The following is a 15103-nucleotide window of genomic DNA, read 5'->3' on the forward strand; positions in this document are numbered from 1 at the left end:
AAGATTGGAAATAAAAGTCAACTCAATGACATGGAAATTCCCCAAAGTAATTAAAATGGTCAAGAAAAGAAATTGATTACCAAGCAAAAGAATCTGTTAAGTAAGATCCAAGCCCAAATTTGGGAGTAATGACAGGTTTGGGTAGGAGGAGCCCAGGACGGCAACTCGCTCAATAAAAATTGTAACCTACTGTCCCAATTTGGAGGTAACCTCACTTGCAGAACATCGAAGGAAGAATCGCAAGTGTGGGCCGGATCAGACTGATCACCTGAACAACCCTCTCTGTGAACACGAAGCTGCAGAGCACCCGAAAGAGACTGAAAGAAGGGGACTTGTTCCTATCACTGCTAAGACCAACCCTAAAACCAGAACTAAAGAATGAAGGTATACCTGGGGATTTGGTTTCTCGGAATTCTAGGATTGTAAGTATATTATGAAAAATAATAGTATTGATTCAAATTTAACTTTGAGTTGTAATTGTAGTTGTTTTTGTAATACTAATTCTTATAGCATTCTTTGGGAAGGAAGTGCATTTGGAGCATTGTTTCTGATATATGTAGTTATTGTGTTCTTAATGTTTGTGGTATGTCTTAAAGCTAAGCAGTGTTATATGTGTAGCAAAGAAATTTAAAATAAAATTGTGTTGTATGAATTAAGAGTGTAATCATTGTGAAATCGTGCAAGTAGCTAAAAATTTCCCCAGCCAGTGCATCAAACGAATCAGTAAGTTGTGTGGGATTTTCTCTATCCCATAACCCACTAGAGACAAGCAGCACCGGGACCCAAAGCTGCTGGTGCTAAGGGGCGCGGGGGCTGGGGCTGGGCTGGGGCTGGCTGCAGCGCTGGGCTTCCCCTCTTGCAGGGAGCAGGACTGAACCCAGGACTGTGCTGGGGAGCTGCCACATGGTACCCAGGCCCAGGAGGCCCTTGCCCAGCTGCTGGGCGCTGCCTCCCAGGGCAGCAGGGGAGAGGCCCCCCTGCCATGGGGGTGGGCATGAGGCAGGGGCTGCCCGGCCTGGGGCTGCCCCAGGCCAGCTGTCCACAGACCATGAGGGCAGGGGATATCCAGGCCCAGCCCAGCAGAGGAGGGTCTGGGGGCTCCTGTGGGAGCAGGGGAGCTGCATGCCTCACACCGACCTGCCAGAGCCCAGGGGCAGGGCACGGACCCCTCCCACCACAGGGCCCCCTGCTTGTGCCTCCGATGTGTCTGCTCCACATCCACGTGCCAGCTTCCCCTCACCAGAGCACACACCTTCTCTCCCCCAGGCCTGGACTCCCCTGCCCCTTGCACACCCAGAGCACACAACTTCTCTTCCCCAGGCCCAAACCCCTTGCCCCTTGCACGTGCAGAGCACACACCTTGTCTCCCCCAGTCCTGGACTCCTCTACCCCTTGCACATGCAGAGCACACACCTTCTCTTCTCCACACCTGGACTCCCCTGCCCCTTGCACACCCCTCCACATGAGCACGGAGCCCTCCTCCCCCTCTCCAGCCTCAGTTTTCCCAGCAGCAGGGGGTGGTGCCCGCCCAGTGGGGCTTGCACTGGGGGCAGCAGGAGCAGGCGAAGGTGGCAGCCTGGTGCCCAACCCCTGCCCCCTCCCTCAGCTCCCCTTCCCCTCCCTCAGCCCCACTGTCCAGTTGCACCCACCCAGGGACAAGTTGTGGGAGAGGGGGTGAGTGTGCACCTGCCCAACCTGCATGTGGGTGTGCATGTGGGTGTGCTTGCCCTCCTGCATGGGGGGTGTGTGCCCATCCTGCTGCACAGGTGTGTGCACGTGTGTGCCTTCCTGCATGGGGTGTATGCATGCACACATGCATCCCTTTCTGCACAGGGTGTGCGTGTGTTTATATGCCCACCCTCCTGCATAGGGGGTGGGGTGCACACTGTATGGCATCATGAGGTGAGCGTGTGCACACCCTTCCCGGAGTGCTGGACGTGGTGAGCAGGGGCAGAGAGGGGGAGCAGGGCCAGTTGTCCCCTGTAGTGGGGCATGGTTTCTACCTGGCAGCTCCTGAGTTCATTCCCACCCCCCTGCAGCTCCAGCAGGGCACTACCAGCCCATTCCTCCTCCTCTTTAGCCTCAGTTTCCCCTGCTGCAGCAGGAGACCACTGCTCCTAGTCCCGTCCCTGACATTCACGGAGAAATGCCCGTCTCCATCTGCGCTGTTGTTGCCCCAAGACTGGGGTCAAACCCCACTCAGTCTTCTCTTCTCCAGACTCAATCACCTGAGCTCTTCCAGCCTCTCCCCCTGCCTCCCAGGCCCCTCATCCTTTGGGTCCCTCTTTGCTGGCCTCTGTCCAACCTGCCCACCTCCTCCTGGAAGTGTGGGGTCCCGAACCAGACACAGGAAGGAGACCTGGAAGTGATTGTGGAGAGTTCAATAAGAGCATCAGCTCCATGCCTAGCAACCATGAAGAAAACAATGGAAAATGTGAGGGCTGATGAGGAAGAGAATTGTGAACAAGATTGAAAGCATCATGATAACCCTTTATGAATCCATGGTGCACCCACACCTCGAATCCTGTGCCCAGGTCTGGTCCCTGCATGTCTGGCAGGATCTAGGGGGACTTGAGCAGGTCCAGAGAACAACGGTACAGAGGGCCTTCCCTATGAACAGAGACTAACAGAGCCCCAGGTCTGCTCAGGTTGGTGTCCCCCAAGGTGCCGTTCTCGGACCTGTACTGTTTAATGTCTTCTTAGACGATCTGGACACTGGTGTCAAAAGACTGGCCGAGTTCGCTGACAACACCAAACTTTGGGGAAGAGTGTCTGCACTTGAGGACAGGCTGGTGATCCAGGCTGATCTTGACAGTCTTGCAAGGTGGGCAGAGGAAAACCTGCTGGCATTCAAAATGGGCAAATGCAAGGTGTTCCACCTCCGGAATAAAAACTTGCATCACGCTTACAGGCTCAGCAATGCTACACGCACTAGCACCATGACCAAAAGAGACTTGGGGATTATGACTGACCGCAAGATGAATATAAGCCGCCAATGCGATACCACAGCCGGCAAAGCAAATAAAACTCTGGCTTCCATCTACTGATGCATCTCAAGCAAGACCCAAGAAGTCATCCTCCTGCTGTACTTGGCCTTGGTGAGGCTGCAGCTGGAGTAGTGCATCCAATTCTGGGGTCCACAATTTAGGAAGGACATGGAGAAATTTGGAAAGAAGAGAGCCACATGCATGATCTGAGGGCAGAGAACAGGCCTTATGAAGAGAGGGTCCGAGCTATGGGACTGAGATCGGCGGTACACCCTCTGTGAAAAGCACTGCTGATGCTGCTGGCAGTGCGTGCAGGCTGTTGCTGCTTGCCACCCCCTCCATCGCCACCATCACCTCTGGCAGCATCTGCAGGCAGTCCCTGATCACCACTGGCCACCACCACTGCTGACCACCAATGTTCATTCCCTCTCGCCCCACACTGCCAACACCACTGTGGTTGCCTGCGGGAGCTCCCCGCTCACTGCCACCACCCCAGGGGATGACAAGGTCCAACAGTCACAAACTCCTGCAAGACTGTTTTAGGGTGGCATAAGGAAAAACTTCTTCACTGTCCGAGCCCCCAAGGCCTGGAATAGGCTCCCCCAGACGTGGTGCAATCACCTACTCTGGACACTTTCAAGAAACATTTCTCTTGCTGGGATCCTTTGACCCTAGCTGACTTCTTGCCCCGGGGCAGGGGGCTGAACCCAGTGTCTTACGAGGTCCCTTCCAGCCCTAATGTCTATGCAATTACTTCTATGAAAGGTTCTGCTTTCGGTCCGCAGTTTGCCAGTCCGCAGTCTAAAATGGTTGGGAGCCACAGCTCTAGGAGACGTTCTCATCATGGAAATCCTAGAACAGAGGGGCTGAGGGGGCCTGCAGAGGTCACCTCCACTCCAGTCGCTGCCTGAGTCAGCATTAGCCCTGTCCAAACCAGCCCAGACAAACCCATCATTGAACTTCTAAGCCAAACTGCCACAAGCCTGACACAGTAGCAGACATCGCACCTGATCCTGCCCCAGGAAAAGCAGGGGGCCATGGTGCTCATCCTCTGGATGCTGTGACAGGTTGTTAATCTACACTCCAGGGATCCCAGGCAGAGGCCGGGATCACACTATAAAGGCAGGCAAAGCTCCCCAGTTTGTACTGGTCTGACCAGGGGGCTCAGACACATCCTGGTGCTCAGGAGGCATCCCTGGGATGGAGCCAGGCCAGCCTGGAGATCCCCCAGGGCTGCAGGGAGGGTGGTCACCGGTTGGGCTTGGGCTTTTTTGGGCACAGGATGGGGAGTTTAAGTAGAAGGAGAGAGAGGAAGAAATGGAGGTCCACCCATCCCCCTACCCCATGACAGCCCACCCCATACCTGCCCCAGGTGAGCAGACACCCCCATAGCACCCTGGAAAATGCTGGAAAATGGCGGTATAGCACCCTCTGTCCCATTACAGCCCCTATCACACCTGCCCCAGGTAAGTGTGGACCCCCCAGTCTCCCCAGTAGGTGTGCCTCATACATACCACAGGTGGAGTTGTGCCCCCCCCCAATGATGATGCCCCCTGCAGGGCAATGAGGTATCACCCCTACCTACCCCGGCTCCCTTCACACCTGCCCCAGGTGAACACAGATCTCACCCTTGCAGCACTCACTGCAGAAGCTTGAGGGCATTACCACCCCCCCCCGCCCCGCCCCTACACATCAAGTGCAATATAACCTCCTCGACCTGGCTCTGGATGTGCACTCACCTCTGCAGTGCTCCCTGCAGCGGGCGTGAGGGTGTAACACCCCCTGCCAGCTACCACAGCCCCTGGGTCTGGGACAGACACCAGCATCTGCGTCAGGTCAGTGCAGTCCCTCCCCCACCCCCCTGCATCCGGTGCCCCTTGCCCTGCAGGGCATGGCAGTAATGACCCCAGCTCCAGCCCTGCGCCTGACTCTGCAGGGGCAGGTGGTGCAACCCACCAACCCCCACAGGGGACAAACTCAGCCTGATTCCCCCATGCTTGGCTGGACAGCTGTGCCCAATGCCCCACCCCAGGCCCAGCACACACCACCGGTCCTGACTCTAATACCTGCCCCAGCATTACATGTTGCAGGCATGCTGGCAGGGGTGCTGTCACTGTTGTGGAAAACCTGCTCTCCCAAGGGTGGGGAGACACCCCACTGGAGCTGGCACCATGCACAGACTACCCCCCACTCCTCCCGTCACCTCCATGGTGCAGATGGGTGGTTGTGGTGGGTGAGGGCAAGAACAGGTCAGACGGTGCTGGCTTGGGGCACCTGTTGAGCCACTGGCCAGTTGCTCGCCCAGACTTGCTCACGCTGTGGTGCTGGCTCACCCAGCTCTGCGTCCTGCTGTGGGAAGAGGGCAAAAGGGGTGGGAGCAGCCAGTCAGGAAGCAGCAGGGTGGGTAGATCAGACCACCTCTTGCTCCCAAGGGTTAGCAACAATCTCTGGATTGTGGTGAATCATTTAGAAAGGGAAGGGGCTGGGAAGTCACAGAGAGATCTGCCCTGGAAAGGATTGCGCGCCTGGGTCTGTTCCCATTGCACAGCTCCAGAGAGGACACAGAGATCAACCACAGGGGTGGTATGCTCAGTTCTGGGGCTTTAGTAGCAGGGAATGCATGAGAGAGAATACAATGAAGGGGAGGAGGGCAGGGGAGCAGCACACACCCTGTGGTGCACAGCTCTGCAGAGGCTGAAAAGCAAAACAGGCCAAAAAGGCTCCAGGAGTGGCAGAAGCAACTCCTTGCAGAGCCCACTGGGCATGGGCAGGTCTGGGAGAGGGGAGATGTGGTGGTGAGGAAAGGTGAGGTCAGGGAGGAGGGTAGGGAATGCTTCCCCAGCCATAAATGCACTCCTCCCTGCAACTCAGGGGCTCATATACCAGAACCCCTGGACTGGGAGGAAGGAGAAAGCTGGGAGGCAGCCAAGAAAAGTCCCCGGGTGTCACTTGAAGTCAGCTGTCTGGGGGAGGGCAGCCTAGCATGAAGGCACTTCTTCCCCTGGGAGTACTTTTAGAGAATGATGGGGAATGCACAGGCTCCAAGGTTGATGCAAAGATCATCTCCTCCTCACCCCACATCGGGGCTGACCTCTGTCTGAGGTGTTTCCTCTTAACACCCCCCCGCTGACAATCGTACCTTGGGGGCCAGCCTCTGGGCTCTGGACTCCCACTGTACCCTACAAGGGACAAAGCCTGGGGGAACTCTTTCTGCAGTCCACCAGCATGAGGGTGCTTGTCTGAATGCGGCCACTGGTGGGTGCTGAGCAGGCAGACATCTCCAAGCCCTTCCTGCACTGCTGGCAGAATTAGGGATGCTTCTGAGTGTGGATGTGCTGATTCCAGGATGGGTGGGAGAGATGGGTGAAGCCTTTCCAATACTCAGAGCACCCATGTAGCTTCTCCCCTGTGTAGACTCACTGGTGTTCAAAACAGGCTGGAGGAGTAGGTGAAGCTCTTCCTACACTAAAAGCAACGATGTGGCTTCTCCCTTTGTGGATGCGCTGGTGATGGGCCAGGTAGGAGGACCGAGTGAAGCTCTTCCCACAGTCAGAGCACAGATATGGCTTCTCCCCGGTGTGGATGCGCTGGTGCCGGGCCAGGGTGGAGGACTGGGTGAAGCTCTTCCCACACACAGAGCACTGATGTGGCTTCTCTCCTGTGTGGATGCGCTGGTGCCGGGCCAGGCAGAAGGGGATGCTGAAACTCTTCCCACACTCAGAGCACTGATATGGCGTCTCCCCTGTGTAGACATGTTGGTGCTTGGCCAGGTGGGAGTGGTAGGTGAAGCTCTTCCCACACTCAGAGCACTGATATGGCTTCTCCCTTGTGTGCATGCACCTCTGCTTGGTCAGGCTGGAGAGCTGCCTGAAGCTCTTCCCACGCTTCGTGCAGCAGTGTGGCTGCTGCCCCCTCTGCACACACTGGTGGTACAACAGGCCTTGCCAGCTGATGAAGTTCTTCCTGCACTTGGTGCAGCGGTGTGCCTTCCTTCCCAAGTGCATCCGACGGTGCTGAACCAGGGAGAAGAAATGGGTGAAGGTCTTACCACATGTGACACAGCGGTACTGACACTTCTTCCTGTGCACATCCTGGGTTTTGAACAGCTCCAAGCTGCGCACAAAGCTCTTCCCCCTTTTGGTGAAGCGGTGGGGGAGCTGTCCAGAATGGATCTGGCGGTGAGCAGCCAGGGTCGAGAGGCAGGTGAAACTCTTCCCACACTTGGCACATACATGGGGCTTCTCCCCAGAGTGCCTTATCTTGTGCAGAGTCAGGAGTGAGGGGCAGCTAAAACTTTCCCTGCACTGAGGGCAGGGGTGGGCTCTCCCCCTGGGCTTAGTAGTGAGTTCTTGCTTCCCTTTGAGGCCCCCCATACTGACTTGGTTTGCATCTAGTCTCTCTCTGCAGTGGACCTTTGCTTTCTGCCTCTTCAGGTGTCTCAGCACGACATATTCTTCCCTGCACCTTGGGCTTTTTCTGGCTTCTTTCCCTTCTTCACTCCAATGCCCAACTAGAGATGGGACTGCATTCATTGCTACAGTCTCCTGCTTCTGGGGCATCCCCTGATCCTTGTGCCATTGGTCCTTCGCTGGGCTCAGGGAATCCACCTCACCCATACTCCCCAGGGAAGCCCAGGCTGGCTCCAGCTTTCCAGGCCCTTCCTCAGGAGCCTGCTCCTCACTTCTGCTCAGCAACCAGGCATGTCCTGCATGGGAGGAAGAAACACCAAATTACTTCCTGCCCTGCTGCCAGACTCTCAAAGTTTCTGGGCCAGCTCCCAGCCCCATCACCTCGTGCCCTGCTCCAAGAAACGTGTGGGACATGTACGCTAAGGACAGTACCTGAATAGGATCGTGTTTTAACAGGCTGAGGATGAGACCAGGAGGATCTGCTATGAATAAAACTGAGGCTCTCAAAGGGCTGCTGTACCCCACAGCACCGGTGGGTCCAGGGGGAGATGACACTGAGCCCTCCACCTGACTGGGCTGACACACTCCAGAAGCCCCAGTGCTTTGGCAAGACCCATCTGCAATGCTTGCCCTTGATCTCTGGCAGTCAAGAAGGCAGCATCTGGGTACAAAGGTGAACAGCCTCGGGGTGCATTTCTGGGACTTGTCACCAGCCAGGAGTGTGTGGTGAGCACTGCCTTACACTGCTTGGTAGCAAAAGCCATCATGTTTCATGCATTATCCCTCCAAGAAATGTTTTGGAAGTGGAGGATTGAGAGCTGTGGTCTCCCTTCTGGAAGGAGCAGTGATCTGCTTCCTGCCTGTTTCTGGGGCAATGTCTAATGCAGGGAATGATCTCACGGAGCTTCCCTCTGCTAATGAACCCCAGGCAGCCTCCACATCACAGGAATCTGCACTGGGACAAAGGCCTTGGCACGAACCCGCACACGGACTCTGGGCTGAGCCTCAGGCTTTGTGACACTCAGGGCTCCAGAGAGGAAACGGCACAGGGAAGAGTCTGGTACAAACAGTGGGGTATTCCCTTCCCGTCACAACATGAAATCTTCTGAATCCCACCCACTCCACTGACCCACTTCATGCAGCCTGAGACCAGGATTACACACATCCTGTGCTCCAGGTCACTCCTACCAGGAGACACCAGGGACAGCCCCAGACTCTCTCTTGTCCAACAAGAATGGCTGGGGGGCGCAAAAAACCCAGAAGTGAGAGGCTGTGCCCATGAGGGATGAAGATAACCAGGGCAGAAGAGCCTAAAGATTAGTCCTGGTTAAGTCCTGAAAACGACACCCTCCTGGGACCGGTTAGTGTGGTGGGGCTACTTGTGGCAGGGCAGTCTCTACAAAATGCCACATGTTGACACCCGAGAAAGGCAAGTTCAGAGCGCCTGAAAACCTTGGTTCCCACTGCTTTGTGGGTTACTCTTTGCTGGGAAAAGGACAGGGGGAGCCTACCCAAACAGAAAAACCCCTGGTGAAAGCCAAGAAGGGAAGTTGTGTGGCAGGGTAGACCTTGCAGCAGCCGTCACTTGAAGCAGAAAAGATTGCTAAAAAAGCAGCCTCAAGCTGCAAAGAGGGGAATCTGTGAAGGAGCTCCAGCAGGGCCAGGGCCAGCCACAGTGTCAAAAGTGACCCCATGACATGAACGTTAGGGGTTAAGCCCTTCCCTTTTTTGTCTGCATTTTCCAGGATGTGGACCAGCAGTGAATCATCAAGAAGTTCACTTGGTACAAAGAAGATTCGAGCTTCATTGTGTTATGCATAGTAATTGTCTTGCTTGCTCGGCAGTGTTTGTGTACCGTTACTGCTGTAAGTGGTTGTGGTGTTAACTATGCTAGACAATGAAATGTAAGCAGAACGTCTGGATGAGTTCTGGAATATCTGCAAAGTGGCTACAGAAAATGGTACATCCCTGGAGTATGGCCTCCAGGGCCTCAAAAATATCAGTCATGCCAAAGATCGAAAAGGGCGGACTGACTGTGTTTTTATTCTCATCCTTTTGTTGGTTTTCTTTTGACCCTTAGCATTTCTCCAGCATCTTGCAGGGCAGAGGGGCACTGGTAGTGCTCCAATGGCACAAGCAATCCATTTGAAACAACAAGGAAAGCGTTGCCCATTATATAGAAGGGACAGAATTCCCGAGAACATGTCTGGACCCCAAAAGCTCTGATCACGGGATGTTTCTCTGATCTAAAAAGCCATCTTAAATATCAAAGAAAACCATCATGTGAGTACTGGAAGAGATTAAAAAACTTACCCATAATTATCGCTGGTGAAAACCTGTTTGGTTGGTAAGGAAGGGGAGATTAGGCAATTTGGCACGAGAAAGTTATTCAAGTAATGGACAAAGGAACGGGGTGTTGTGTGCATGCTGTTAGCCTGGGGAGTTGGGGGGCAGTCGTGCAATTTTTACTTGAACAGCGGGAAAGCCAGAAACAAACATCTCCCACACTCAGCGGAGGACACGAGGCCAGCACCACCAAAGGTTGCTGCTGTAATGTCTAAGGGAGCCACTTTTTGGGTCGTAGTACAGGAAGGACACTTGTAATAATTACTATTAAAGTTTACTTAATGTTAAATCAGCAAGGGGCCATGTCAACCCTTGGGGGTCTTTGACAAAAAGAATCCTGTTGGTAACAGTTTCCACAGTTTGAATTTTAAGGAGTGGAACAACACCTGTCTGCACACATGACAACATAAGCGATTTGAGGTCAGCACCCTGAAATGTCAGCACAGAGCAGGTCTGAAGTTTCCAGGCTCCCTTTCACCCTGGCCATGCAGCATCTGTGAGAGGGGAGTTGGGTGGAGGAAACAGCCACAATTCACCTGGCAGCAGGTCCTCCGACCTCGAGATTTCCCCACAGTCCTCATCGTCACACACCCAGAGCTGCACCTGTCCTGACTGGATGCGGCAGAGTAAGTCAGGTGTGGGACCTTGATATCCTGTTTGGCCAGTGTTGAAAGAGAGTTTATCCACTGGTACTGGATGCAGAATAAGCAACTGAAATTTGGGGAATGGAGCCAATGAACTCAAGGATTATACTAAGGACTTGAAGGACAAGGGAGGATGGACATTTAGGATGAAAGGGAAGGCACAGCATGGAGAAGAGGATGGTCTTTTTCATCCAGGCAGTGGACATATGGTCACAAGAAAGGAAACACCAGTGTAATTCCAGGCAAATGAGTGGAAATGAGTTTGGACAAGACACATTAGGCAAGAGAGGGAGGAAATCAGAATAACTGCCCAAGGAACAGCTGTTAGTGCATTTTTAGGCCCAATGAATGGCAAATGATATGAGCATGGTGAGAAGGCAAAGGGAAATCATGTTATCAAGGGGGAAGACTCCAAGGAAGGTGGCTGGATCAAATGAAGGAGGAATATATACAAGTGTGAAATGTGAGAGGTCTGATCATGGACAGAGCAGTGGGGAGCAAAGGGATTTAAGCCACCGGCCAAAAGTTCATGAGGATGAGACTGTTAAAACCAGAGAGAAGACAACACTTCAGAGCTCACATGGCTCCAAGGCAAAGCAAGAACCAGAGCTTTACCTAGGAAAACAAGGGCTTGGTAGTTCTTCAGCATCTGGTCCCGGTAAAGCTCCTTGTCTTCCTCTTCCAGCAGCTCCCACTCCTCCCATGTGAAATACACTGCCACGTCCTCAAACACCTCCCGGAGCTGCAGTCACAAGTGTTACAGCATCAGTATCTCCTGCCCCAGCTGCCCCCACGGCCCTGTCTGCACTCACTCTGCACTACAGTGCTTTGCAAGCTTAGCCATGACAGGAGCGGGGGTATGCTATTCAGCTGGCACATGATATGCAAGGATCCTGGTTTTGTCTGTTTAAAAACTGCAAATTCTCTCATAAGAGAAAAAATTGCTCCCAACCCATAGCCAACCCCCGCCCCATGCTGGTGCCCCACAGGCCCCTGGTCCTGCTGGTGACATCTGGTCCAGGAAGAGACAAAGGCTTGTGGCAAGACACTTTCACCTCACTGGACTTCCCAGTGCTGACCTCAGAGCAGCTGTTCTTGGACCAAACACTTCAAAACAAACCTGAACATGGAGTTGTACAACCAGAAATCATCTGGTGGCTGGGCTGTGTTAGGCACGGCCCAAACAGGGACCTTATCCAATTACGATAATTGGGACCTTATCTAATTAGGATAAATGCAAACAGGGATTCTTATCCAATTAACTAGATTAGCTGCTGTGTCCCCTTTGTGCGGGGGGGTCTTTACTTACATTCCCCTCTCCCAGCACTGTCCACCTTCCCACCACGCTGCCCCCCTAGACTTGGTATTCAAAAGACTCTCTCTATTTAATAGTCTGGTCTGTGCATATCCTTTAATTTCAATTTATGAAATGAGCATGGAATTGAAAAAACCTTTGCTGTGCCTCTGATTCAGTTAGTTTGTAAGCTGCAAATCTATCCTGGCTTCTGCCTCACCTCACACTAACACAGATAATCAGCAGCCAGGTGTGCTGCTCACTCATACCAAACTGATGGGCTGGGGAGACCCTGCTGGCATCAGTGGCAGAGACCCTCTGTGCTCCCCAGTCCTAGCCAGGCGGAAGAGGACTTGCTGGGCTCAGCTGTAGAGACCATTACCCCAGGCTTCCTGGTGCTGGCTGGCTGGACTCTGACCAGACCTTCCCATGCCAGCACCTCTGGCTCTGCCCCCGGGAGCACGCTGCTATTAATGCCGCCTGGGGTGTTTGCAATCTCCATCACTAGAGACTCCTCACTCTTCAGGTCTCTCTGCTACCCAAACTCTTGACAGCACCCCCGGCTCCTCCTGGGCTCTGCCCAAGCTGCATTCCCACCCCCATCTGGAGCTGGTGCCCTGCTCACCTCCATGCTCTCCCCCTGCTTTGCAGGCCTGCCCTGCCCCTTCTGCAGCTGGCCTGGCCCAGGTGTCAGGGAGCTGCTCTGTCCCCGTTTCCCTGCAGAGGGTCTCTGCAGCTCCAGGTTGACAGGCCCTTCCTTGGGAGGCTGCTGATCTGCTCTGCTCAGGGTCCCAGCACCTGCGGGTGGGAAGAGTGCACAGGTTAGCCCTGAGGTGGTGGCATGGCGAAAGCCCTACTAGTGTCCTGGACTGGCCTGGGATGAAAGCAGCTGGAGGCTTCAGTGTGTGGAAGAGAGGGAACATGGGAGACTCATCATCCTATGGCAAGAGGCTGGAGATGAGCCCCTAGAACTGTCCCAGCGCTGGTGGTGATCACAGCACCGTGACATCGTATCGCTCCCTGGGAAAGGATCTGGAGGGATGCTGGTGCTGTGTCACGTCCACATGTCTGGTCGGGGTTGGGGGGGAAATGCAGGGCCAGCCTACTCCAGGACGCGTGAAATGCTTCCAGGGGCACCGGGAGAACAAGAGCCGCCAACCTGCTGGAGCACGGACCCATCAAACGGTTCTGGCAGAGAGATTTCTACACTGGGGGACAAGGCTTCCTGCCACTGGAAAGGGGAGACCCACCACTCCTCCTCACCTCGCCTGGGGAAGGGCCTGGTCTGGCGCACCCGCCTGGGGACCCTCCACATGCCGACAGCTCCCAGGGATCTGCAGCAGGACAGAGGCCTGGGTTAACTGCACCTGGACCAGCCAGAGGCCACTGGGGACTCATTTCCTCATCACCTGCACCAGCCTCTTATTGATTGATATTATTACAACACTGATCTTAGAACAGCAATTAGATCACTGATTGTGACCGTGGCAGCACGGCAAGAGCCAGTCATGTAAAGCATCTTTCTGTGAGGAGCGATGCAGGCAGTGAGAAAGTTCTTGGGCCTTGGACCACCCATAGAGACCAGAGCCCTGTCCCACCCCAGCCACACAGTTACCAACTTTGCAGCCCTGTCCCAGGCAGGGGCAGGCATTGGAGTCTCTCACCCCAACAGCAGGACAGTCGCTCAGGCTCCTAACTGCAAGCCAGGACTTCATCCCGCATCTCACCTGCCCCTGGCTCCTTGGAGTCATTCAAGAGCCACCAGCTACTGTCCGCTCTGCTCCGCTCGCTGTCCCCGCTTGCAGCACTTGTTTGGAGCCTGCATCCTCACTCCCGTCCCTGTTTTCTATTTAGTTGTCCCCCAAAATCAACTGGCCTAAACCCAGTAGCCAACACTAATAATAGCGGGGGGTGGAGGGAGGTAACTGTTGCTCTTTAGGTGTTGAGCCCACGTTAATCTTGCACATCAAAAAGGCTGGTAAGGACCTGGCTCCAGGTTAAGTGGAGGCTCCTCTTTGGCGACATGAGGCAGCTTGTCCTCGGGCCCTGGGGTTTCTCTCTCTCCTGCCTCCACCAGAGGCCTGTCCTCACAACGAGCCTTTGGCTGCTGCACCCAGGAATCACCAGGCTCCAGCAGAGCCCCAGTGGGCTGCATCTTGTCTGAGGACACCTCCTCGACCTTCACATGCACTGTGACCTGGGGACGAGATAAATGTGTCACTGGGGAGCTGGGAAGCAACATTCCCCAGACACGTGGAAATACAAATGGCACCAACCAAACGCTCTCACCTGGAGCTTCTCGTCCTCCACCTGTACCAGCTGAAACCCCTCGGCCAGGGCCACAGCCTGAGTGCAGGTCGCCACGCGGGACCTGCGCACCCAGCTCTGCATGTCCTGGGGCAGGATGGCCAGCAACTGTTCCAGCACCACCAGCTCCAGGATCTGCTCCTTGCTGCAGCTCTGGGGCTCCAGCCAGCGCCGGCAGAGCTCCCACAGGCGGCTGCAAATCTTCCTTGGGCCTTCGGCTTCCCGGTAGTGAAGGCCGTGGAAGAGCTGGCGTGCCAGGGCTCTGGGGTGGGGAGCTCATCCTGCAGTGCCAGCTGTGGGGTTGTGGAGAGCAGCTTGGCCTCACAAGGGGGCTGCATGGCCTGCATTGTGTCCTGCCCCCAAATCTCTCTGTGCTGGACCAGCTCTGGTCTGGACGACACGAGGGACTTCTGCACCCTCAGCCCCTGGCTGCAGACCTCCTGGGCCCTGCTCCTCCAGCTCCTGCTGCGAAGGGAAGGCGCGCAGCTGCCACGGGCTGCAGCGCAGCAGCCACGTCTCCCCAGGAGGGATCTCACCCAGCCGGGGCCTTGGCTCTCGCTCTCTGTACACTCGTGCACGGCGCCTGTGGGAAAGGAGACAGTAGAAATCTGACCATGGATCCGAGACCCGGGACCGTAACCCTGGCCCAGCTTGAGGTTTACCCAGCCCTGATGCTCCCGACCACCCCACTCGGAGCAGTCTTGGAGCCCTCCCCACTTCCCCTCCAGCCCCAGCGCAGGATGCGGGCACCGGGCTGGCTGGAGAAATGGCACCGCCGCAGCTCTCCACCCCTTCCCCAGCCCAACAGCTGCTCCCTCCCCCCAGCCCTGCACTTAGGGTGACCCCCGCTCCCTGGCTGGATGGGACAGTGCCCAAATAGGAACCTCAAATCCTGGTCCTGGGCTGCATAACCCGGGACAGCATTTGTCCAAATTCAGTGTCTAGAGGGGTTGGGAAACCGTGGGTTTCCCTTTGCAGGCGGGCAGCATTCAGGCGTGCAAGAGGGACACAGGGGGCACCAGGCACTTGGACACACGGACACACGCGCGCACACGGACACACACACACACACACACACACACGCGCGCGCGCGCGCGCGCACGGCCGTGAATCCGG

The 15103-nt window shown here is 55.2% G+C and overlaps 1 protein-coding gene across 2 annotated transcripts; it reads right to left on the reverse strand.

Moving 5' to 3' along the window:
* Positions 1 to 4671: 4671 nt before the first annotated feature.
* On the reverse strand, positions 4672 to 14765 carry LOC132249644 (zinc finger protein 436-like). Of its 2 annotated transcripts, XM_059725241.1 has the most exons (6): positions 13970 to 14765; positions 13667 to 13877; positions 12306 to 12478; positions 11002 to 11128; positions 10279 to 10395; positions 4672 to 7692 (listed from the first exon to the last, which is right to left on the reverse strand). In XM_059725241.1, exons 1-6 carry the CDS (start codon positions 14069 to 14071, stop codon positions 6404 to 6406), a joined length of 2019 nt encoding a protein of 672 aa, XP_059581224.1. In that variant the 5' UTR covers positions 14072 to 14765; the 3' UTR covers positions 4672 to 6403. The 2 variants fall into 2 exon arrangements, with proteins under 2 accessions (XP_059581224.1, XP_059581226.1); XM_059725243.1 differs by lacking the exon at positions 10279 to 10395 and having other exon boundaries at positions 13970 to 14764.
* Positions 14766 to 15103: the final 338 nt, after the last annotated feature.

Source organism: Alligator mississippiensis, chromosome 1 (genome assembly GCF_030867095.1).
Source record: "Alligator mississippiensis isolate rAllMis1 chromosome 1, rAllMis1, whole genome shotgun sequence".
Lineage (NCBI taxonomy): Eukaryota > Metazoa > Chordata > Crocodylia > Alligatoridae > Alligator > Alligator mississippiensis.